At 42.4% G+C, this 27334-nt stretch overlaps 1 protein-coding gene across 3 annotated transcripts in view; it reads right to left on the minus strand.

Moving 5' to 3' along the window:
• Positions 1 to 3053: 3053 nt before the first annotated feature.
• The window catches only part of LOC141117245 (B2 bradykinin receptor-like), a 106191-nt gene continuing 81910 nt past the window's right edge, over positions 3054 to 27334 (minus strand). For 2 of the 3 annotated variants that reach the window (XM_073609988.1, XM_073609989.1), the window contains exon 2: positions 3054 to 10262. In XM_073609988.1, the coding sequence (XP_073466089.1) occupies positions 9147 to 10256 (1110 nt within the window). In that variant the 5' untranslated portion in view covers positions 10257 to 10262 and the 3' untranslated portion in view covers positions 3054 to 9146. Of the gene's footprint in view, positions 10263 to 21693; positions 21820 to 27334 lie in introns of those variants that run through there. The other variant, XM_073609987.1, reaches the window with a different exon arrangement.

A 27334-nucleotide genomic window follows, 5' to 3' on the forward strand; every position in this document is an offset into this window, starting at 1 on the left:
ATGAACTTTTGTGACCTTTGGTCCAAGATATCTTCAATGACTGCAATTACCCACACACAACTGAGGGGTGCCTCAAGTCTGGACAAAAAGGGCCCCGGTATGGGAGATTCCGAGAATTAATATGTGTTAGGCTGGCCATAGATTATGCAGTTGATTCCCCCATCAACATCATCAGTGTTGATGGGGGGGTATCCCTCTCGCAGTGCTATAGGGCTCCCCGCCAGCGGAACACAATAAGTGTTGCTGGCTATAGCCTGCAGCACTGATTGTTTGGGAAAAACCCAATAGGCTAGTGGTACTCAAGTCGAACGAGAGATCAATTTTTATACACCCAGGCTGCCCATATATGAATCGAAATTTGGCCAGTCCCTGCTGAACTGGGCGAAATTTGTTTCATGTATGGCTGGATTTAGGCTGGAGAGAAGACCCCCTTACCCCCTTTCCCCCTGTCCATCTCCCCTATCCTCCTATGACCTTATCTCTTTTCCTCATGTCCCTATTTGTAACTAAAATGTATTTGTATCCTGATTTGTAAATAAACCCAACCCTTGTCTTGCCAACCCCCCACAGTACATTTAGGTCATTGCTTTGACGTTAAATACCGTTGTTATAGCTGCTATAACCCCGATATAATTTTGTACTGTGGGCATTTATACTGTTCTCTACAGGATAAAAGTGGTCCCTCCTGTGGTAGATGTGCCGTGGGGTCACCTTTAGAAGTGGTGGGGGAGGTGTCCCTCTTCCCGCTGCTTCCCGGTCGTCTCCGAGCTAACCAGAGCTGGCAGTAATCCCGAAGTCGATCCGATCCTTTGGATGGTTGGGCAGGAAGTTGAGTGAGAGTAAGATAGCCCCCACTCGGCTCTATGCCCTTGGAGGACTAGGCAACATCTGCTGTCACTTCCGCTTCTCGGGCTTAAAGAGGTGATTTTTTTTTTTTTTGTTAAAGTCAAAAAACTTTTTTGTTTTAAGGGTAAATGAGAGATCTGAGGTCTTTTTGATCCCAGATCTCTCAATAAAGAGGACCTGTCGTGATTATTTCTATTACAAGGGATGTTTACATTCCTTGTAAAGGGAATAAAAGTGAGCAAAAAATGTAATAAAAAGGTGTAAGTGTAAAAATGAAAAGTTAAATAAATAAGAAAAAAAAAATGAAAGCGCTCCGTCCCTCGAAGCGAACTTATATGTAAGTCGCGCGCCCGGTGTTCAATCCACACATGTGAGGTATTGCTACATTATGGGTTTGCGGTGTTGTTTCCACACTTTTTTATTTGTAGTTCATAAAGTACTGATGACAGAGGGCCAGTATAATGGCCAACCAACAAGCATTTTCACCTGGAGATCAGCAATCGCAGCCAAGGTTTTTTTCCTTCCGGTGTCTTGCCGAGAAAGTTCCCTCGGCGGATAAGTTCCCCCCCTGTACTGCGCAGGCGCAGCGCCTGCGCAGTAGGAACTACTGTCAGCCGCCGGAGATAACCGAAGCTCAAACTCTTCAATCAGCTGTACACGGTGCCTGCGCCCTAGGTCCAGGTTCCTTCCCCACCATCCAAGTGGACCTAGAGGGGGAATCAAAAAGAGCCGAGCGAAGTGAGGCCGTGCCCGAAGCGTGGCGAGCGGCCCTCTTACAGGCGCCGTGTACAGCTGATTTTCAGCTATTCCGCTTCGGCTATTTCATCCTTCAGCTATTCCGCTTCGGATCCTACTGCGAGGGGGGTCCTTATCCGCCTGGCGGCAAATTCAAAAAAAGTGTAAAATCATAACACATACAGTACTGTAATCTTACAGATTACAGTACTGTATGAAATGATTTCACATCCCCTTTGTCCCCAGTGCTTTGGCCCATGCCCTGCATGCAGTTTTATATTGCATATACTGTTCTTTCTGCCTGGAAACTGGAGATTGTCCATAGCAACCAAAAAGTATCCCTTTACGTCAAAAATGGCTTTAAACCAGCTAGAAAACACCGATAGTAAATTAGAACACTTGCAGAATTGAGCGATAGTGAATCGTGTGGAAATTAATTTTATTACTATTTATTTTTATTTTTTTAAATTATTTATTTATTTTTATTATATTATAATTTATGATTTTGTGTTTCAAACTTTATCATACCCGGGATATCTACTAGACTCTTGTTTGGACAGATTTAAGTGTGTTATTGTTAAGAATTACAGACCTACAATATAAAACGCCAAATTTCCATGCAAAATAATTGTACCGCTTTCAGCACCTAAAATCCGAAATAATCATACCGCCAAGGAGGTTAAACATGCTATCCTATTGGCAGTATCTGACAAAAAAATAAAAATTTTGTTGCAGGGGATGCCAAAACTCTGACTTGTATCTTAGTGCAGACTTCTTGGAAAATTGGCGAGCCAATCACACAAGCAGGAAATGATGTTTCTTGGGGGGGGGATTCTGTACACATTGGGGGTTATTTACTAAAGGAAAATCCACTTTGCACTGCAAGTGCACTTGGAAGTAAAGTCGCTGTAGATCCGAGGGGGACATGCAGGAAAAACAGCATTTTAGCTTGCGCATGATTGGATGATAAAATCAGTGAGGCTTCCACTCATTTCAGATCTACCCCTTAGATTTAGAGCGACTGCACTTTCAAGTGCACTTGCATTGCAAAGGGGATTTCCTTTCATAAATAACCCCCATTGTGTACAAAACACCTCCAGGTAGCCATATTGCATTGCATTTTACAGAAAATGACAGTGGCTATAGATTGAAAAGGAAAAGTTAATTTTTAATAACATTTAATAACAATATGACCTCTGACGCAATTGTATACGCGATATTATTTTTTCTTTATTTTTCTAATTCCCGGTGTTGGGCTTTAACCAGTCTTATTCCTAACACCTGCTTTAATTTAAATGCATGCTAGAAAACCGTACACATTTCATAATTCAACGCAGCACACAATATACAGCCAGCAATGTATTTTTGTTTCTTCTTTTCAAGACAGAACATTCGAAACATGTGCATGAAAATATAGCTAAACTGGAAAATATGTGCCAATGTTCACAAACACAATACAACACTGCTGAACGTGTGATTCAAAGCTGTATTTATTTTTACAACACAAGCTGAAGCCCAGTGAGAACTGTCATCCATATATAATTATCAAGCAATTTAACCACTTGACCTCCAGAAGGTTTTGCCCTCTTCATGACCAGAGCATTATTTTGCTATGCGATACTTTAACTGGCAATTGCGCGGTCATGCAACACTGTAGGCAAATGACATTTTTATCATTTTTTTTTCACACAAATAGTTTTCTTTTGGTGGTGTTTAAACACCACTCGGTTTTTTTATAATTTAAAATATAAATATAAAAAGATCAAACATTTTGGAAAAAAACAATATTTTCTACTTTCCGTTATAGAACCAATAAAAAAATGAAAAAAAAACAAACAAATTTTTTCTTAAATTTAGGCCAAAATGTAGTTTGCTACATGTCTTTGGTAAAAAAAAAATGTAAAAAAAAAATAAGTGTATATTAATTGGTGTGTATGAAATTTCTAGCTTCTGCAAACTATGGCATATATATACTGGAATCTATGCAGCTATAAACGCTATACTGTAATAGCAGTGATCAGCGACTTATAGAGTGACTGTGATAGGATGGAGGGCAATATGGCTCTAAAATACACTATCTGGAAGGGTCACCAACTCACACCGACATCTCTAGTGACACTAATACAGTGATCAGTGATAATACTGTACACTGACACTGTACTAATGACATTGGCTGGGAAGGGGTTAAAGCGGAGTTCCACTCAAAAGTGGAACCTCCGCTTATCTGCTTCCTCCCCCCCCTTCCGGTGCCACATTTGGTACCTTTCAGGGGGAAAGGGGGGGGGGAGACGGGTACCTGTTTTTGACAAGTACCCTTCCCCACTTCCGAGAGACTGCGCCGCAGTGCCATCCCTCAGAAGTTCGGTCCCCCTCCTCCTTCCTCCGCTTCCAGGCCAGTTAGAAAGTGGAGCATGCTTCGCGCATGCACAGTAGGGAACTGGCTGTGAAGCCGAAAGGCTTCACTGCCGGTATTCCCTTACCAGGAATGGCGACGGCAGCACCTGGGAGTCGACCCGAAAATCGGCTGGGTTGCTGATATTGTGGGCTCCCTGGACAGGTGCAAGTGGTCATCCATTGGCCGACACCCACTGATTGGCTCCTGCTGTGTCACAGCAGAAGCGGTGCATGCCCCCCCCCCTTACCCGGAAGTACAGAATCACATATATATGTGATTCTGTACAGAGTGACCGCCCTTTAGCACTGAATCTGCTATAGGGCAGTCAGCAACTGGTTATAGAATGGGGTTTCTCAACCAGGTTTCCTCCAGAGGTTGCTAGGGGTTCCTTGAGCAATGAGAAATTTCTGCCTCTCAGTAAGTTCCCACTGACACCAATGATCTTTTTAGCTATAAGTAGAGGAATAATTCTTCCCAATGACCACTAATGTATCATGAGTTGTAGATAATTTTTTCCTGACAATGGAGTTATTTCAAGGATTCCTCTGTCTTGAAAAGGTTGAGAAAGGCTGCTCTAGAGGCATAGGTGTGCGCAGCCTATTTTATTAGGGTGTGCACCTCAAAGCTCCAAACACATATGCATTTGTGACATTTTAACCGGCCTCTTCCCCACTCGTCACCCTAAAACAATGGGGGTGAGCAGGTGAGCACACAAGGGGACCTGGGCAGCAGAAAGAAAAAGAAATGGGACGAGAGGGGTGGCATACATTGGTACCAATCCCCTGTATTTTCCTCCCGTGGCAGCTGAATATCGGTGAGAGGAAGAGGAGGAGAAGCCTACTTTCAGCTGCTGCAGAAGAAAATACAGATCGGTCCATTAATTTCCACTCCAGCCGCCTATCCTGTCCAGGTTCTGGGGGTTGGCAAGTAAGGATCGTGGCTTACCTGTCACCTGCTCACAATTGATGGATTGCCAACTCCAGGATTAGGGTGTGCCCAGGCACACCCCTTGCGCACACCTATGTCTAGAGGCCTTTACTGGCATGCTGGCAATAATCAAGAAGCCTATCTGGAGAGTTTTTAGGTTCCTTTAGTCCCTTCTCCCCATAACATCCAGTGTTATACTTTCTCATTGGGTCCTAAGCCCTACTTCATAGAAGCCATGGTTCTCACACACTGCGCTGATAATGGCCAACAAGTAAAAACAGCTGTATGCAATTTAGAATAAATGGCTGTATAAATTTATCTGTACTATTTACCATCAATTCCGGATGTACAGTTTGCCACTGGGATGTAATAATTTGCACAACTCCACCCACTATCCTCAAATAAGTAACAATCTTCTGATTTTGGGATATGTGATTGTCTTCACTTCATAAAGGCTCTTCTATAGTGTTCCTAATAAATTGCTTGGTGGGTGTGCAGTTTGGATTGAGTAAGGAGATTTTTCATCTTTTGTGCTGCATGTCCCTATACATAATGGCTGGAAATATCCCTCCCCATATACAAATACATTCAAAAAACTATAAATAGAAGCAAGATTATTAAATATAACATATTTCAATATTATTAACACGTGAAATGCTATGCTATCTTAAATCCAAAGGCCTGATTTATGAAAAGTGGAGCAGAGGTCAACACAAGGAATTCAGTTGTCATGGTGCATAGCCCCCCTATGGCTTCAATATTTTTAAAGTGTATGTCCAGACAAAACATTTATTTTCTTAATTTTGGATAGAGTGGGGAAAGATGCTATCTTGTGCTCTGTTTAGGTGACCATAAAATATATAATCTCATTGCATTGATCTCCTTTAGGCTCAGTTCACACTGCTGCGACCTAAAAGTCATGCAACTTACAGTGCAACTTTGACGTGACTTGGGCGCAACTTGGCGCAACTTTGAACCAACTTCAGGGAATGCCTATATAATCTTCCTGTAATTTCGGATTCAAATCACATCAAATAAGATGAGGATCCGACTTGGAGGGAACTTCCATTAAAGTCTATGGGCACAAGTCGGATAGAAGTCGCCTTGATGTAGTACAGGCAGTGATGACCACTCTATTAGGGGCGCAGGGGCGCCACCCCCCTAATCCATGCGCCCAGTGGCGTCGCTATTGGGGTGCGGTCCACACCAGGTGACACCCACCAGAGGGGTGACACCGGGGCTGCTGCTACACACTGTACTATATTTCTTGCAGAGCTACAGCGGAGCAGTGCGGGGGAGGCTGCCTGTGACACTTGCCAGTCCAGTGACCTCACTAGGGTTGGTGTCACCTGGTGCGGTAAAACATGGTGTCACCCTCCTCCTCTCTAGCCTGCCCAGCGCCCTGCAGGCAGCTGACAGTCACGGGGCGCACCCCAAACTGGCCCCTGTAAATGATAGTATAGGGTGGTATAAGATGATATAGTGGCAGGCTAGGGTGGTAAAGTGGCAGGTTGGGGTGGTATAGGGCAGGTTAGGGTGCCCTATACCACCCTAACCTGCCACTATACCACCCCAACCTGCCCACTATACTACCCCAACCTGCTACTATACCACCCTAACCTGTCACTATACCACCCTTTACTATAATGTACAGGGGCTTGTTTGGGGTGCCCCCCGTGACTGCGCGCTGCCTGCAGGGCGCTGGGCACGCTAGAGAGAAGGGGGGGGGTGACACCAACCCTAGTGATGCCACTGCATGCACCTGGCCCCTAATCTCCATGCAGGGCGCCGGATGCATGGATTTCAATGGGTTTTTTTTAGAAGCACATGATTGGAGCATGAGGCTCTAATTGACTTCAAAAAAGGATAGGCCCACTCAGTTGTGTGACATTAGCGAATTAATATTCGCTAATGTCTTCCTGCTTCTCCTCCCGGCCAATCAGAAAGCGGGTCCTGAGACCCGATTGGCCAGGGAGTCTTAAGACTCCCAGTCAGTCAATTAGGTATCAGGACCCGCTTCCTGTTCGGCCGGGGGAGAAGCAATGGCCCCGGCTCTTCCCTCGGCAAACTGGAGCGAGGAGCAGGGGGCGGAGGGGCAGCAACAGCTGTTTCATGGAGCCCAACCCCGTATCCAGCACCACCGCACTACCTCGTCCTCGGAAGGTAAGGCCATGGATCGCCACCTTCCCGTCCGGGAGGGGGGGTTTGTTTGCCCCCCCCCCCCCAAAATATTGAGCACCAGCTGCCACTGAGTACAGGAGCCTTTTCTAAAGTCAGAGCGACTTTAGTAGTGCTAATTAAGACAGCTCTCATTGACTAACACGGGGTTTTACATGTCACACGACTTGGGGTCTCAGAAGTCAGATCCAAAGTCCCGGCAGTGTAGTGCAAAGGCCTACCTTATTTGTTATAACTGCAATGAATTGTTTAGGTTTGTCCTCAAACTACATAGTACTGGTAAGCCTAAAGGAGATTGTATCGTGTATGGCCAGCCTGACATAGATTTCCTCCTGTCCTGACGACAATGGTGTTACCAGACAGGAAGTGAGTGGAAATCTCCAACAGTAACACAGATAGAAATAAAAATGCTTTTTTTTTTAATTATTAGTACCCGTCAGCTTTGTATTGCTGTCTGTATAACCCTGTTGAAGATTTCCCCCTCACTTCCTATCTGATGAAACCATTTTCACCATGAAATAATTGCCAACATATTCGTCTCAGTCCCCTAACACTATCACCCCCGCTAATGCCCACACATAACAGGACCATTCTCCGGATGGTCCCACCCTGATCACACTCACTTTCTGGGCTGCGGCAGCCCCTCTCAGGTCATACTTGCTTTCTGGTTACTTCCTCCCCCTAACAATGCAGGAACCACCCACTTGCATTTGCAACCTGCCTCCGTTAATACTCTTCTTAGATACTGACCATGCTCGTTAACCTGGGCTTTTTTTCTCAAACAATAGGTGCTGGAACTCAATCACGACCCCCCAAAACCCCTCCCCCCACACACACCCTCCAAATCACATCAAATAGTGGGTATGGTCATATTTCACAAACAGTAGAAGGGTCTTAAAGGGGCATTAAATATCTGGATTGCATTACATACAGAGTGCAGAGTTCATGGGGGTGCAGAGCTGTCACTTGTAAACACAGAAACCAGACTTCTGTGTTTACAAGTGATTGTGGTGAGCAGGCACCAAAGGGTCTGAGCCAGAGGTGGTGGAACTGAGTTCCACCAAGTTCCCCCTGAAAAAAAAGCCCTGTCGGTAACAGATATAGGGGTGATGGTGTGATTCCAGGACACAACATCATTGGGATAAGGCACTTGGATTCAGGACTGTCCTAGCAAATCCAGAACAGTTGTCATCTATGCTGTTAGAGTAAAGCCATATGCACACTACTAGTTTTCATTCAGTCTGCTGACAGCTTAGGTCAGAGCCGCTATACTAACAATCTGATGTTAGAACAGCGATCTCCCCTGTCCCCTGCTGTGCTATTGTGTACTTGTGGGGGGGGGGGTTGGCGATTCCCCCACCAGAACACTCCGGTTAGTGCTCTCATTGGGATCCCCCCACCAGAACACTCCGGTCAGTGCTCTCATTGGCTGAGAGCGCTTAATGGGAGCCAGTCGGCAGACCTTTTTTGGTCATGACCCTTCGACAGGGCCCTCGACAGCTTCTGTCAGACCGGCTGCCATACACACAGGCTGAATTTCATCCAGGTTTTATTGAACCAGCCGATCCCACCCAACATTTAGCCCTTGTGTACTATGCTTAAAGGAGTGGAAATCTCTCTAATGAACCCACTGAGTTCTAATCCTTCCCATTCTACCCAAAGCTAGAAAGTTTTGGCCAGACATATACTCTAAATCGTCTCCAAAAAAATCTGAGCATTTAGACAAGAGCATGTTACAACATGGGATATGAGAAATCACAGAAGCTAGAATTATTCCTCAATATGTGTTTATACCACGGTCCCACTCCTGCTAATCTTCAAACTGCATTTTTTCCACCAGTGAAGAGTTTTCTTTATCCTTCCAAATATGGCGATTTTCAATGAAACATCTGGTGGAAGTAGACAGTGTAAAAAACATCAGGAATACATCTCACATCTATATACAAAGATAAAGATAACACCATGCAAAAACAAGAAGATGACTCAAAATAAATAATGAAAGCTTATTCTCAAACACCTCCTGTATTTTCCACAGCAGAATCTAAAGTCAACTTGTTTTATAGTTTTACTGCTTTAAAATAAGATTCTGTATCCCCGTGGAGATCGAGGTCCGTACAGTCATTACAGAGTAGCCAATTGGCAAGGACTCTTTTCTCGGTGGTCTGAATTTAGCTCGAAACTGCCTGAAGACTTCTTTGGCTTTCTTTCGGAAATGATTGCCAACAATAACGTATAGGAATGGGTTGATACAGCTGTTGCTGAAGCCGATGTAGGTTGATATTTGGTTTCCAATCTCAAGAGCATAGGCCCAGCTACAGGACTCTAAGCCTCTGCACATTTCTAATGTATCGAAAAAGGTAATGACATGAAACGGAAGCCAGCATAGCACAAAGGCTAAAAGTACAGAGAAGACCAACCATGTGGCTTTCTTCTCATTGTTGATTTCTTTGAATTGCTGCATGGTGTTGTTCCTCAGGACTTTTATAATTTGGAAGGTGCAGAACCCAATGACGACTGCTGGAATGAAGCCACCAAAAAGGTTCATGAGAATATTTGAGGCGATGTTCCAGTTCTCGTGTGGGGGTAATATGATGCAAGATGTGGTGTTAAAATCAGGAAGGAATATTACCCTCCGGAATATGACTTTGGGCAAACTGGCTAGCACTGCAAAAATCCAGATGATGGCGCAGATAATCTTAGCACAACCAGTTCTTCTCATCCTACCAAAGGACATGGTCTTCACCAGAGCCAGATAGCGATCAATGCTGACCATCATCAGAAAGTAAATGCTGCCATAGAGATTCAGTTGGATCAAGGAATTTACAGTGATGCAGAGGAAGCTACCAAATGGCCAGTTGAACTTGTTAGAAATGTAAATGGCCCAGAACGGTAGGCCACTGACAAAGATAAGATCCGCGACGGCCATATTACCCAGGTAGATCTCCGCCACAGTGCAGCGGCTTTTATGAAGCAGGAAGACTGAAATGACAAATACGTTTTCCACGAAGCCCAAGGCAAAGATGAACCACATGTACACTGGCTGGTAGGCATAGAGCCATTCAAGTCCCTCTGGTGCTAAGCAGTTCCTTACATCTGACTGGGTGTTATTATTCTGGCTTATATTGGAGAAAGGAACTGTTGTCATCATCATTAGATTGTTGGTGTTGAGTCCCATTTTTCCCTGGGGAAATAAATGAAAAATGTATAAATTAAACTACATTTTTGCATCCAATTTGTCTCTGCTGGTCTACCTATTAATCATATATTTGTATGAGAGTAACTAAAAGTGGACACACACAACAATCTCTCTGTACAACCTACCTTAGATTTATCAACAGTTATGTAACAAGGACCTACCTAAAAAGCCATTTAATTTAGATTCAGTCAGATAGTCCCTCACACTACATACGCTATATTGTCAAAAGAACACCTTTGGGATGAATTAGAGTGGAGACTGCGAGCCAGGCCTTCTCTTCCAACATCAGTGCCTGACCTCACAAATGCCCTTTGTAGACACACTCCTAAACCTTATGGACAGCCTTCCCAGAAGAGTTGAAATTGTTATAGCTGCAAAGGGTGGGCCAACTCAATATTGAACCCTACGGACTAAGACTGGGATGCCATTGAAGTTCATATGCGTGTAAAGGCAGGCGTCCCAATATGTTTGACAATGAAGTGTGGTTGTTGGTAGGTCATGGTACAACAGATTACAACCAGTGATTTGTAGAAGAACCATTGCTCCCAGCTTCCACTCTTCCTGCACTCCATGGAGATGCAATGCCGATGAATAAAGTTTGCACACTAATGATGTCACTGGGCTCAGCAAATTTTATTCAACCATACAAAAAATGCAAGTCTTCCCCTCCTAAAGACCGTCCCTTTCTTCCATGTTTCACCCTTACAGGCTTAATCATAGGGAGTATGATAGAGAGTTGGGGTGTCTTAGTAACATGGAGAGCATCTCCAGGTGGGGAGGAGTTGTTTTGCTTGTACGGCTGAATAAAATTTTCTGAGCCCAATGACATCATTGGTGTGCAGATTGTGCAACTCAGTTGTAATGTGTGTGGCTGGTTCAAATATGCTGTAGATAGGAAAGTCTCTTGCTGAGATTAAATGACAATAAAACATCTGTACATGTTTGCATAAATTGGGCACTTTTTACACTTTTGCATAGGAATCAGCGTAAAAGTAGCACTCCAGGCAAAGTGTTTTAATAGTTTTGGACATAGTAGGGAAGAGTTAAAATCTCATGTAAGCTTTAACATGTAAATGTAACTGCAAAAGTAAGTTCCCATATTATTAGCCCCTTCCTGACAACTGCCCTTTAAGTGGGTTTTGTTCCCGGGAGGTGAAGCAGCTTTCCAATCACATGACCGCTGTGACCTGGCTCTCATACCTGTCACATGATCCGGAGCTTGTCTTGATCAGGAGTTGTGTTAGAGAGAGCGTAGTCTACATGCTGGGAGCATGCAGTGAGTGTGCTCTCAACAGAACGCCATGGGCTTTAAAGCAGGGGTCTCAAACTGGCGGCCCTCCAGCTGTTGCGAAACTACAAGTCCCATCATGCCTGTGCTTGTGGGAGTCATGCTTGTAACTGTCAACCTTGCAATTCCTGATGGGACTTGTAGTTTTGCAACAGCTGGAGGGCCACCAGTTTGAGACCCCTGCTTTAAAGCCTACTTTTCCTGCCTCTGCATACATGCGTTATGTGGCAGGATGAGGTTTTAATTACAATAATCCCTGGTGATCATGAATGTCCTTGTTCAGGCTGACAATACTCTTGATAAGGTGACAACGATCTGTCCCTGAGTTGTCACGCAGAGTTCTGATCAGAGACATAATTAGAACCTTCAGGGCCCTGGTGCAAGAAACCATGAAGGTCCCTCCAAACTCCCAGGCAGGGCCTTTCCCTCTGAGCCTGGTGGTGGAAAGCCAGGGTCCAGTAGCAAGAGGCCTTGCAACCCTGGTAGTTCTGCCACTGTCGTCAGTAGTTTTTTTATTTTTGTTTTTTTTTCTTTTATATCATTTTACTATTGTATTTTTTTTTTACATTGTTACTTTTTAATATTTTTTACATTTTTTTAGGAACCCCGTTGGGCGGCTTTGGTGAATTATCAGGGGTCTAAACATCTTAAAGGATCTAGACACCTCTGATGTTTCACCTTTGAGACAGAGAAAGGAGATTGAGCACACAGCCCTCAATCTCCATCTCTGCAGCTTCAGCAGTACAGAATGAATGAACAGGAATAGTTCTGTACAGTGCTTCCTGTTCATTCACAAATTGAGGCATAGTAAACACAGTTTACTGTGCTTAAGTTATGAATGGCCAGAGTCAGTGATTGGTTCTGATCACTAACTCTGTACATTCAGAAAAAGAGGGGGCCGGTAAACATGTCTTCCACACTCTCCATTCTGACACATCCCTGGGGGGGGACAAAGAAGAAGAAGCTGGATAAGAGGGGCAGCATATAGAGGAACCGATCCCCTCTATTTTCCTCTTGCAGCCGCTGAATGCCTGTGGGAGAAAAGGAGGAGCAGGCTTTTAGCATATGCAGAAGGAAAATGGAGGGGATCAGTTCCTCTATTTGCTGTCCCCACCACCCTCTCGTGTTCATGTGTACAGGGGAGTCGCACAGGCTCTCTAGAGTATGGGGCTGGGCTGCAACCCCTTGTAGATATGCCCCTGCTTCTGATGGTAACTACAAGTGGCCATTTCAACACACATTACCCAGTAATGGTTCATTGTTGTCACCATCAGGAAACCTGCCCTGACAAATGCCATGCGGCCATTGCTAGACTTTTAGGCATTTGGACAAAGGGTGTGGCTGCAAAGAGATCAGCAGCACTGAAATGCAACAAAGGATTATAAAAAGTGAAAACATACGGTATTTATATATACACACATATTATATATATATATATATATATATATATATATATATATATATATATATACAGTTGCAATAAAAAGTATGTGAACCCTTTTTGGAATGATATGGATTTCTGCACAAATTGGTCATAAAATGTGATCTGATCTTCATCTAAGTCACAACAATGTTACCATGTTTTTATTGAACACACCATGTAAACATTCACAGTGCAGGTGGAAAAAAGTATGTGAACCCCTAGACTAATGAGATCTCCAAGAGCTAATTAGAGTGAGGTGTCAGCCAACTGGAGTCCAATCAATGAGATGAGATTGGAGGTGTTGGTTACAGCTGCCCTGCCCTATAAAAAAACACACACAGTTCTGGGTTTGCTTTTTACAAGAAGCATTGCCTGATGTGAATGATACCTTGCACAAAAGAGCTCTCAGAAGACCTACGATTAAGAATTGTTGACTTGCATAAAGCTGGAAAGGGTTATAAAAGTATCTCCAAAAGCCTTGCTGTTCATCAGTCCACGGTAAGACAAATTGTCTATAAATGGAGAAAGTTCAGCACTGCTGCTACTCTCCCTAGGAGTGGGCGTCCTGTAAAGATGACTGCAAGAGCACAGCGCAGACTGCTCAATGAGTTGAAGAAGAATCCTAGAGTGTCAGCTAAAGACTTACAAATGTCTTTGGCATATGCTAACATCCCTGTTAGCGAATCTACGATACGTAAAACACTAAAAAAGAATGGATTTTATGGGAGGATACCACAGAGGAAGCCACTGCTGTCCAAAAAAAACATTGCTGCACGTTTACAGTTTGCACAAGAGCACCTGGATGTTCCACAGCAGTACTGGCAAAATATTCTGTGGACAGATGAAACCAAAGTTGAGTTGTTTGGAAGAAACACACAACGAGGAAAACGATACACCAGAGGTATCGAAAGCAACTATATGGGAGGCGCATAAATCTGTTATTAGGGGCAAATTAATAGCCATAGGGGCAAGAAAAAAACAGGAAAGGAAAACAAACATGCAACAAATAATTAAAGAAATTTATGAATTGGAACGAAAACACAAAAATCAAGTAAACAACAAAATTTTTGGCCTATTATCTCAAAAGAGAGAGCAATTAAAAGACTGGATGGAACAAGAAGAAAGGAAGGAGTACAACAGAGTAGTACAAGAAAAATACAAATGGGGTAACAAACCAGGAAAATACCTAGCAAATTTGGTAAAAAAAAAGAAGTCTTTGAATTACATTGAGAAGATCAAAAATGAAAAAGGAGAAGTGGTAAATAAAACTACAGATATAGCGATAACATTTCAAAAATACTTCAGCTCCCTATATGCAATAAAAGGACAGGAAAGTTGGAAAGAAGCGAATACAAGAACAAAGAGGATACAAGAATATCTAAAAAAAGCAAATTTACCAAAAATAAAAATAGACCAACTAGAAGAATTGGAAAAAAATATTACGCAAGAAGAGGTAAAACTGGCATTAAAGGAAACTCCCGTAGGAAAAAGTCCAGGACCAGACGGGTTCACGGTCAAATACTATAAAAAATTTGAAGAACAGCTGACTCCAAAACTATTAGAATATATGAATTCCTTAGGGGAAGATGAAGAAATAAGAAGTGAATCGCTACTAGCTCACATTACAATACTACCAAAAGAAGGGAAAGACAAAGTTAACTGCTCAAGCTACAGGCCAATAGCCCTACTGAACGCTGATACGAAGCTGTACTCTAAGATCCTGGCCACTAGGATAAAAAAACTAATCCCACAGTGGATCAACCCGGACCAGACTGGTTTTGTCCCGGGGAGAGAGGGGCGGGACAACAGCCTAAAATCATTACTGATGTTGCACAAGAAGGTGCAGAATGAGACCCCAGTTCTATTCCTGTCATTGGATGCAGAAAAAGCATTCGACAGGGTAGACTGGGGTTTCATGATGGATACATTGCGGCACTTGGGTATCGGGACAAAAATGATGAAGTGGATAACAAATTTGTATAATGGCCCGACAGCAGTCGTAAAAGTAAACGGTAGACTCTCTCCAAAAATTAAGTTGCAGAACGGAACACGGCAAGGCTGTCCACTGTCTCCACTATTATACGTATTGGCTTTAGAACCATTATTAGCAACACTCCGCAATAACAAAGAGGTAGAAGGAGCGAGACTAGGAGGAAAAGAGCATAAGATCGCAGCTTACGCGGACGACATCTTGATGTACGTATCCAACCCAAGAGTGTCACTCCCAAACATATTGAAAGAAATAAAAAAATACGGAGAACTGTCAAACTTCAAAATTAATCCAATAAAAACGGAAATATTAAACATAGGACTAGAGAAAAAGGAAGTTCAGTTTTTACAAAAAGAATTCCCATTTATGTGGGTAAAAGAACTAAATTACCTTGGAATTAAAATAACTCCTAGAGTCGAAAAAATTTACCAGGCAAATTTTATCCCATTGATCAATGAGGTCAAAGAAGAAATGAAAAAGTTAAGAATACAGCCACTTTCATGGATTGGAAGAATAAATATGTTCAAGATGATGATATTACCCAAAATAAATTACAGATTACAGATGCTACCAGTAAAGATCCCGCAGAGCTTTTTTAAAATAATTAAAACAATTTTGTTAAAATACATATGGTTTAATAAAAAACCAAGAATCAAATACACGCTTATTACAAGGAAAAAGGAGCACGGAGGTCTGGCTGCTCCAGATATAAGTAGGTACTATAAAGCCATAGTTTTAACACGAATGTTAGAGTGGACAAATGAGAAAAATTTAAAAAAAATGGGTGGAAATGGAAAACATAATAAGCGGAGTCACATTACATAAGAATATTTGGATTCCACGGAAATATAGAATATTGGACACTGACACACACGAAATAACAAAAAATGTATTTAAAATTTGGGACACCATTCACTTAAAGAATGAATGGAAATATAATTCACCACTATTAGCACTCACAGGATCGAATTTCTTCACCCCTGGGAAGGAAATATTTGGAATTCAAGGAATACGTAACCCACAATTGAAAGATATCACTAGAAATGGCAAAATAAGAACACGAGTAGAAATAGAGGAAAGGAATGGATGGAAGATGAATGAATGGAATTATAATCAACTAAGGCACTTAGTAAGCACAATACTACACCCACTGAGAGACGAAACGAAATTAACCGCACTGGAAAAGCTATGTAGCAATGAAATACCATTGAAAAACGGAACATCAAAAATTTATAGTATACTGACAGATTTGGAAGCACAAGAAAGACCAGAATACATAAATCAATGGGAAAAAGAAATGAATATAAAAATAGATAATCAAAAAGTGGAAAAAATGATAGAAATGGGATATAATAAGGCCTGGGACATGAAGACTATTGAAATGAATTATAAACTAGTATCAAGATGGTATATGACCCCAGTAAGAATACACAGATTTCATCAAGACAAAACCTCTTTGTGTTGGAGAAAATGTGGCCAAATAGCAACGATCATACACATATGGTGGGAATGCCCAATAATAATGGAGTACTGGAAGGAAGTGTTAAATAATATAAAAGAAATAACTGAAGAAGAAATAGAACAAAACATCTGGACTTGCCTCTTCCATATCTATAATAAACCTAAGAAACAATATAGAAAATCAATAGTACCTAACCTCCTGAATGCGGCCAAGGCCTTAATTTCCAAGAATTGGCTAAAAAGTGGAAAACCAGATATTAGAAACTGGCTAAAGGAAATAGATTATCACTACAAAATGGAAGGAGGAGAGAAAAGGGATAATAGTAGATGGGAAAGTTGGAAAAAATACAAAGTCTCAGACATTTATTTGGATAAGATAAAAGAAAGAATAGGTGCAGAGCCAAGTGGATAAATAAATAACATAAAGGAACGGACCAAACACAGGGGAGGGGGAGGGGGGGTGGGGGGAAACAAGAGGGACTGAGAGAGAATAAGATAATAGTGGGTTCATATTTATAGGAGGCGTTTTTGTCGTCGATTTTTAAGATTATTAAATAATATCCTAGAAGGGAAAAACAATAAAGATGTGACGAAACAATCCACAATGATGTGAAAAATGAGAAGAGATAAAGTTTGACATATAAAGTTGAAATAATGTCTCTCAGAAAAATTTTCGCTGAAGTGGAAAAAAAAAAAAGAAACACACAACACTATGTGTGGAGAAAAAGAGGCACAGCACACCAACATCAAAACCTCATCCCAACTGTGAAGTATGGTGGTGAGGGCATCATGGTTTGGGGCTGCTTTGCTGCGTCAGGGCCTGGACGGATTGCTATCATCGAAAGGAAAAATGAATTCCCAAGTTTATCAAGACATTTTGCAGGAGAACTTAAGGCCATTTGTCCACCAGCTGAAGCTCAACAGAAGATGGGTGTTGCAACAGGACAACGACCCAAAGCGTAGAAGTAAATTAACAACAGAATGGCTTAAACAGAAGAAAATACGCCTTCTGGAATGGCCCAGTCAGAGTAATGACCTCAACCTGATTGAGATGCTGTGGCATGACCTCAAGAAAGCGATTCACACCAGACATCCCAAGAATATTGCTGAACTGAAACAGTTCTGTAAAGAGGAATGGTCAAGAATTACTCCTGACCGTTGTGCAAGTCTGATCTGCAACTACAGGAAATGTTTGGTTGAAGTTATTGCTGACAAAGGAGGTTCAACCAGTTATTAAATCCAAGGGTTCACATACTTTTTCCACCGGCACTGTGAATGTTTACATGGTGTGTTCAATAAAAACATGGTAACATTTAATTCTTTGTGTGTTATTAGTTTAAGCAGACTGTGATTGTCTATTGTTGTGACTTAGATGAAGATCAGATCACATTTTATGACCAATTTGTGCAGAAATCCATATCATTCCAAAAGGGTTCACATACTTTTTTGCAACTGTATATATATATATATATATATATATATATATATATATATATATATATATATATATTATACAGTCAGGTCCATAAATATTGGGACATCGACACAATTCTAATCTTTTTGGCTCTATACACTAAACAAGATGAGCTTTAACTGCAGACTTTCAGCTTTAGTTTGAGGGTATTTACATCCAAATCAGGTGAACGGTGTAGGAATTACAACAGTTTGTATATGTGCCTCTCACTTTTTAAGGGACCAAAAGTAATGGGACAGATTAACAATCATCCATCAAACTTTCACTTTTTAATACTTGGATGCAAATCCTTTGCAGTCAATTACAGCCTGAGGTCTGGAACGCATAGACATCACCAGATGCTGGGTTTCATCCCTGGTGATGCTCTGCCAGGCCTCTACTGCAACTGTCTTCAGTTCCTGCTTGTTCTTGGGGCATTTTCCTTTCAGTTTTGTCTTCAGCAAGTGAAATGCATGCTTAATCATATTCAGGTCAGGTGATTGACTTGGTCATTGCTTTCCGTGGTCTTCCGGGTCTTTTGGTGTTGCTGAGCTCACCGGTGCTTTCTTTCTTTTTAAGGATGTTCCAAACAGTTGATTTGGCCACACCTAATGTTTTTGCTATCTCTCTGATGGGTTTGTTTTGTTTTTCAGCCTAATGATGGCTTGCTTCACTGATAGTGACAGCTCTTTGGATCTCGTATTGAGAGTTGACAGCAACAGATTCCAAATGCAAATAGCACACTTGAAATTAACTCTGGACCTTTTATCTGCTCCTTGTAAATGGGATAATGAGGGAATAACACACACCTGGTCATGGAACAGCTGAGCAGCCAATTGTCCCATTACTTTTGGTCCCTTAAAAAGTGGGAGGCACATATATAAACTGTTGTAATTCCTACACCGTTCACCTGATTTGGATGTAAATACCCTCAAACTAAAGCTGAAAGTCTGCAGTTAAAGCACATCTTGTTCGTTTCATTTCAAATCCATTGTGGTGGTGTATAGAGCCAAAAAGATTAGAATTGCGTCGATGTCCCAATATTTATGGACCTGACTGTACATACATACACACACACACACACACACACACACACACACACACACACACACACACACACACACACACACACACACTATATAATTTTAAAAAGACAAAATGATTAATAATTACCTTTGATGCAATAATATAAATTCCCTTTCTGACATTGAGAAAAAAACACTTTTTATGAGGATTGGTCAAAGCTAGCATTGCACAGAAGATAAGTATGCAATGACAAAAATGCTGTTTTCAAACTCAGGATGTAACAATGACACTGAATTATTTATGCAATAATAAAATTCCAATAAAAAAAAAACACAAAAAAGCCATTAAAATAACCACATTTCCACATATTCCGGCTCACAGGAATGACGTTTTTATAAACATCACATAAATCTGTGTCCTTTACAAAAAATAAACTTGTCATTTAAGCAAGAAAACAGTTTTTTTTTCTCAAGTTTTAGCTCTCTGGGAACACATTATGTTCTTTTACCACATACAATGTCACAAGTAGAAAGGCAACCTTGCATTTTGCAGTAACAATTCATGCATGCATGGCACATTGCGCACTGCGCACTGCGATGCCAATAATTTTAAATGGCACCCCAATGCACTGCAAAAACATGGTAACACACAGTGCAGTGCATTGGTAAAAGTGCATCAGGTCCAGTTTTCTTACAGTTGTGGTATGTTGGATGCCAGTTCAACTGAATGGGCTGCCTTAAAGCGGGGGTCCACCTATCTATCGTTTTTTTTTTTTTTTGAGTTCATTCACAGACTTTTCTTCTCAGCATTACATACTCACATATTGTGTGTAATATGTCCACCTGTGTCAGATTTCGTCGGAAAGAATAACTTATATTATTCACTGCAGGCGGTTTCCATCTTCATTGTGGGCATTTGAAGCCCACAAGCATTTATTTCCTGGATGTGGTGAATGCTGTGCTCCCAGCATTCACCGCTCGTTCCCGCACATGCTCAGTGGCATCCTGGGAAGCCTGAGACTAGCTCCCAGGAGTCTGGGAGAGGCTAGAAACACGCCTACTCCCACGGGAGGAGAACCAGGAAGTGCAAAGAAGAATAGAAAAATAAAAGGTAATTACGGCGATTTAAATTTTTTTAAACAGCATGTCAGCATCTAGACAAGGAAGAGAATACATACAGATATTGTTCAAAATTTGGGTGGAACCCCGCTTTAATGCACCACAATGGACTGACATGGTATGAATGAAGCCATCTTTGTACAGTCAACTTTAGATTTATCAAAACTATGTAATACGAGGACTTACCTAAACTATGCAAATTGTATGCAATCAAACATGCCCTTAAAGCGGAGCTCCTTTCAACTATGCAACTAGGTCTTAAACTAAAAACCACCCCCATCGTTATTTGATATATATATATTTTTATATGCGTAATTTCCTCTTCTGCCTTGGGCCCTCCGCTCCCCCCCCCCGCTGCCTTCTGAGATCTGTGCGTGTCCCAGAAGACAACGGGGCCATTCAGAGAGCGCCACGCGACTTGCGCATGCGCAGTAGAAAACCGGCTGTGAAACGCGAAGGCTCCACTGCTGGTTTCCCTTAGTTGCAATGGCCGCGACTGCACCTGAGCACACGGACGAATCGATTTCGGGGGCCCACATTGCGGGATCCCTGGACAGGTAAGTGTCCTTATTAAAAGTCACCAGCTACAGTATTTGTAGCTGTTGACTTTAAAAAATAAAAGTTTTTGAGGCTGGAACTCTGCTTTAAGGTCACTATACACTTTACAATCTGACAATACAATCTGCTGGTTATGCAATAAAATGAAGCACTGAGATCTTGAGTATTGTAGAATTCAGCTTTACTTGCTTTGGAAAACAGCATACATGTATAAGAACAGTATTACAGGAGAGAGCAGAGAAAAAAAAAACAAACTTCCTTCCTGTGCAGCATAAACACTCAGACACTAGTATATCACTACAGCGCCATCTATAGTTTGTAGTGCATAGTACATGCTGTTGCATTTCCAACACAATCAACTTTAGTTTTACCAAACCTTTGTAACATGAGGGCCTTCATAAACTATGCAGTCAATCTTTATTCAATCCGCTGGGCCCTTGCACTAAATAGTTGGTGGTAGATCTAAAGTAGATGGTACAATCAGATCGTAACTTGTGTGTCAAATTTAAAGTGACACTAAACTCTGGTTTAAATGTTTTTTTATTCAAGTATGTATTCTTTACTCAAAAAAAAAATTCCCTTCTATTGCTCTCATCCTCCTACAAGTTCCTTCTTTTTCTGATGTGATCTGACTTCCAGTTAGAGGGTGGCTACTAGGGTGCCCACGTGTCCCGGATTGCCCAGGACAATCCCGCAATTGGCAGCTCTATCCCGGGTTCCGGGCACCCTCATTCAGGGACAATACAGTGTCCCGGAATTGCCCCCTGGCTCTGGACTGATCTGATGTCCTCTAAAATATTCCTCGCATCGCTGCTGTCACTCACTGACAGCCTGTGGTGGACCCCTTTTACATGAGCCGTTGGCTCAGTGCCCAAATGGTTGCTAGTCGCTGCCCGCCTCGCATCTAGCAACCAGTGACGTCACGAGGAGGAGAGAGACAGAGCCCCAGCATTCCCAGTGGGGAGGATTTAACTTCCTCCTCAGCGCTCACTGATTAGCTCCACCCACCTCCTCCCTGCATCGTTCAGCCAGCAGCATGCAGAAGTGCACAAAGGAGAGATACGTTTTGTAGAAAGGCAAGTAAATCCAAAGCACTCACCATGACAGGTCAGGGTTAAAATCTTCAGTCAGCTCTCCCCCAGCAGCCAGAGTTATGTGCTGAACTGTCAGCATTTCACAGGAGCTCCTGGTGTGTGTTAGCCTGGAGCTAGCCTGATAAGAGGACAGTAGGCAGATAAGGGGCCTGCAGAAGGGGAGAGGACACTGACAGATGAGATTACACCCTTGGAGGGATGGAAGGAGGACACATCCTTAGATATCAGGACAGGGTTCATACTGAGATGTGACCCCCCCAAAAGTGAAGGACTACAGGTCCCAGCATGAACCCCTCAGAACTGAAGATGTGATGCCCCCCCCCATCGGTGAAGAACTACAGGTCCCAGCATTAGCATGTGAAATCTATGGGGTCAAACCCTTAATTCTCAGGGGTCCATGCTGGGACCTGTAGTCCTTCAATTGGGGGGGGGGGGCATCACATCCTTGGATATCAGGGGTCCATGCTGGGACCTGTAGTCCTTCAATTTGGGGGGGGGATCACATCCTTGGATATCAGGGGTTCATGCTGGGACTTGTAGTCCTTCACTTTTGGGGCATGTGACCCCCCAAAAGTGAAGGACTACAGGTCCCAGCATGAACCCCTCAGAGCTGAAGATGTAAACCCCCCCCCGGCCCCCGCATGTGAGGAGTCACATCAGCAGCCAGCGGCGGGAGAGGCGTTCACTTTCCCAGGGCTCCAGTGTGCTGGATTGGTGGCAGGCTATAGGTGACAAGTGGCACATTGCATCTGGTGGCGGCTATGGGTGGAAAGTGGCACACTGCATCTGGTGGCGGCTATGGGTGGAAAGTGGCACACTGCATCTGGTGGCGGCTATGGGTGGAAAGTGGCACACTGCATCTGGTGGCGGCTATGGGTGGAAAGTGGCACACTGCATCTGGTGGCAGGCTATGGGTGAAAAGAGGCACACTGCATCTAGCATCAGGAAATGGTGGCAAGTGAAACGCTGCATCTGGTGGCAGGCAATGGGTGGCAAGTGGCACACTGCATCTGGTGGCAAGTGAAACGCTACATCTGACGGCAGACAATGGTGGCAAGTGATAAGCTGCATCTGGGGGCAGGCAACAGTGGCAAGTGGCACACTGCATCAGGTGGCAAGTGACAAGCTCAGGGTCCTCACTGATTCTACATTTTGGTGAGTTGAACAATTTCATTATATATTACAATGTAGTACAACACCAGGCATTCGCCCGACAAATCACCCCCGCCGCCAAATTCCCCGTCAACCCCGAGACTACATTCCCCCAACCCCCCCATCTTTTTTGGGAAGGGGGGCAGGGAGGGTGTCCCTGAATGGCAGTTTGGAAATGTGGTCACCCTAGTTTCTACGTTCATTCTCTATGGTCCCATTGTCTGTAGGAATGTAGCCACCTTCTCTTGCTTGCTCCCGAGATGAATTTTGGACTATGAGATTTGTAGTGTGCTCAGCATAGTGCACATGACCACAAATAACCTGCTCATTCCTAATGAATGAAAGTGAGGGGGGAAAAGGACAGGTTTGGGGCTCATGGAGGACATTACAAGATTTTTTTCATAAAAAAATCAAAGGGCCGTTTAGTAGTAGATGCGTATGGATTATTTACCCCCCTTCATAACCAGACCATTTTTTGCGCCATTGTTGGCCATTTTTTGTGACACCGCACTGTATTATCTTGATTGACAATTGCGTGGTTGTGCGACACTGTACCCAAATTAAATTGATGTCCGTTTTACCCCACAAATAGAGCTTTCTTTTGGTATTATTTGATCACTTCTGCGTTTTTTACTTTTTTTTTTTTATAAACAAAAAAAGGAGCGCCAATTTTGAAAAAAAAAAAAAAACAATATATTTTTTTGCTTTCTGCTATGAAACTAATCCAATAAAAAATGTAAAAAATCTAATTTCTTTATCAATTTAGGGTAATTTGTATTCTGCTACATAATTTTGCTAAAAAATTCCAAGAAGCGTATATTGATTGGTTTGCGCAAAAGTTTTAGCGTCTACAAACTATGAGATAGATTTACGGAATGTTTTTTTCCTTTTACTAGTAATGGCGGTGATCAGCGATGTTTAGCGGGACTGCGGCAGACAAATCGGACACCTGACTGACTTTTTGGGAACTAGTGACACTAATACAGTGATCAGTGCTAAAACAAATGCACTGTTACTGTACTAATGACACTGGCTGGGAAGGGGTTAACATTGAGGCGATCAAAGGGTTAAATGTGTTTTCCTGGGAGTGTTTTCTATCTGTATGGGGGGGGTGCATTTACTGTGGGAAGGCAGAGATCCGTGTTCCTGCTTAGCAGAAACACAAGATCTCTGTCTTACTTTCTCAAAGAACGGCAATCTGCCTGGTTTACATAGGCAGACCGCTGTTCTGCTGATCTTCGGAAAGATCAGCGGGTCCCGACGGACATCGGGTTCGCCATACCCGCAGATTGGCTGTCCGCTCAGAGCTGGATTAACTCTTTGTGGTAAGACTAAGCTCAAATGATAGGAAATCTTATACTCTACATTATGACGTCAAAAAAAGAAAAAAAAATTTCGAGTTTACATCCACTTTAAGGATATCATTGACTGTCACTTTAAGAGTCCCACATTTCAGGCTTGGGGGACAAGGGCTTTGGAAGAGTTTAGGGGTGTGACAGCAGGTTTGATTGTGATGTGTATAGTAATAACTGCTGGATTTGAAGAAAGTAATACATGTGGAACACCCAACCCCCCCTTGTGATCTCTATAACATAATGGGAGATGTTCTGTAGTTCAGCAGGGGACAACTCAGACAGGGCTGACAACTCTTCTTGGGACTTCAATGTAGCAGAGGCACCATTATCAGACAACAGGAAGTTGGAAGCTCACTGGAATTCTAGCAGGTAAATATATATTCTTCTCTATGTATTGCACATATACTAATATGTATTCATTTTGCACAGACATACACTTTAAATGGTCGAATAGTTAAATATTGTTTTTTGGTGGATTGAACAACATTGAAGACTGTCAATGTACAGGCATATTGGTCTGGAAAAGCCAGTCCAGTATATATTACATCATATAATCCCTGAGCAATTCATTGAATTAAACGCCATCCTATCTACTCCATGCACAGTCTCTCTGAGTCCATTTTTCCTTTTTGAGGACCCATTTGTTTAGTATGCTGCTAATGTGCATTGTTGTAACTTGGCACATGCTGAAAATTCAACTCATTTTCCATTCTTTTCAATTAGAGAAGTTAACATTCATGGTCTGCCCTAAGCAGATTGTAGAAAAAGCCTCTACACATCATTTTATCTTGGGCGTGTTTTCTGGTCCAAGAAAGTGAATAAGATTGTCAGCACACAGAACGAGGGTCCTTGTTAGCCAATTGCTTGTTCATGCATGTTTGCAGCAACGTGTGCATGAGCCACTCCTTGTCCTCTAATTCACTAACAGCCAGAGACGTCTGGACCAGGGGTGTAAGGGAAGCCCTCTCCTCACCCTGGCTTCTAGACAGGTACGAGATAAAGATTTTTTCAATAGCTGTTTAAGCAGCACATATTAAAGCCCAACTCCAGCCAAAACCATTTTTTTCAAGTTTTGCAAAGATGCCAACTGTCTTGAATTTTCCAGGAGAGACCTGTATCTTGACCCTCCGTCCTGACGATTCTGTTGCCAGAGCTATCAGCATCAACCTTATTTGAGTTAGAGAACATGCGTGGTAACAAAAAAAGAATTAGCTGCAGGTTTCAGGGCCCTAAATGGGGGGCCCCTGCATATGTAGAGGTTGGGCCTGGACAGACCATACAGGAAGGTGGTCGTAATGGGGAGTTCCTACATATTTAAAGACGGGGGCGGCTGGGTTGGACCAAGCAGGAAAGTTGGCATGATTTGTGTGTGCCCACCTGGAAAGTGGGCAGATGAAATCGGATCTGTGGGCAGCGTTAACAGGGTCTTGGGATCAGGTCCATAATGTTGGTAAGTAGGGTTTTTAGCTAGAATTAGGATGGGCAAACATCTGTCAAGTTTTTATTTCTGGATTTCATTTTTTTTTTTTTTTTTTATTTTATTTATAGATTTATTTTATTTTTTTATTTTATTTTATTTTTTTAATGGATTACCTAATTTCCTATCCTTGTTACAGCACAAAAAAAAAAAAAAATAGGGGAGAAGGGGTAATAGAGCAAGAATATCAATTCAGTTACTATAAACTCACAGAGGTTCTATCAATTTTACTGGAAATAAATGTTTTGTTGTAGTCTCTGTCCCTGCCAATGAAATTTCCTATTACTTCTTGTATTGACAGGAAGTAACTTGTCTTTAACCACTTCAGCTCTGGAAGGTTTTACCCCCCTTCCTGACCAGGCCATTTTTTGCAATACTGAAGTGCTTTGCTTAACTGACAATTGCACTGAAACTTGGTGGTATTTGATCATCTCTGCAGTTTTTATTTTTTGCACTATAAACAAAAAAAGACCAGCAATTTTGAAAAAATACCCCAATATTTCTTACTTTCTGCTATAAAACATATCCAATATAAAAAAAAAACAAAAAACGAATTTCTTCATCAGTTTAAGACAATATGCATTCTGCTACATCTTTTTGGTAAAAAAAATCCCAATAAGTTTGCGCAAAAGTTATAGCATCTAAAAACTAAGAGATAGATTTATGGACTTTTTATTTTTTAAATTCTTTTTACTAGTAATGGTGGCGATCAGAGATTTTTAGCGTGACTGCGACTTTGCGCGGACAAATCTGACACTTTTTGGGGACCAGTGACACCAATAGAGTGATCAGTGCTAAAAAGAAATGCACGGTCACTGTATAAATGACACTGGCAGGGAAGAGGTTAACATCAGAGGCGATCAAAGGGTTAACTGTGTTCCCTATGAGTGCTTTCTAACTGGGGGGATGTGCTTAACTGAAGCAAGACAGAGATTCGTGTTCCTGCTTAGCAGAAACACAAGATCTCTGTCTTTCTTACTAGTAGAACGGCGATCTGCCTTGTTTACTTAGGCAGACCGCTGACCTGCCTCTCTACGAACGATCACCGGGTTCCCGGGGTCAATCGCGTCCAATCACAGCAGGAGCTGGTCCCCGGCGATGTCCCAGACCCCGAAGAAGGAATCACGTACACACGGTTTTGTGCTCAAGGGCCACCCTGCCACAGTATACAGTATGTACGTGGGACGGTCCTTAAGCAGTTCAAGATGAATTCCAAAAATTCAGTCCGTTTGGAAAAAGTGAAGGCACACTATGAGTTAGGTCCAAGGAGTGGAATGACATCTTCATCTTCTGGGTTTCTCTCTATTATTTACATCTGACAGTTTTATTGCATTCCCGTAAGACGGCCATCACAGGCTTTTCACAAGCCCGGCTCTTGATGCTTTAGCTCTAAGAATTGGAGTCGGCACAGCTGCTATGCCCACACCTCCCCTCCTCCCCTAAGAAATGGCAGATTTTTTTTTTTCGGGGAGACATTAGCGCTTTTTGTGAAACCCCCCCCCCCCCCCCAGCATTTCTAGCGCATGAAGGCAAGAAGGTGTGCTAGAAACCAATTAGTAAATGAAGAAATGCAAAAAAAAAAAAGGGGGGAAACAATATACCTTCCTACCCGAAAATAGGCCCAGGTCTTATATTAATTTTGGCAACAAAAGACCCAGTAGG

The sequence above is a fragment of the Aquarana catesbeiana genome, linkage group LG13 (genome assembly GCF_042186555.1).
Source record: "Aquarana catesbeiana isolate 2022-GZ linkage group LG13, ASM4218655v1, whole genome shotgun sequence".
NCBI lineage: Eukaryota > Metazoa > Chordata > Amphibia > Anura > Ranidae > Aquarana > Aquarana catesbeiana.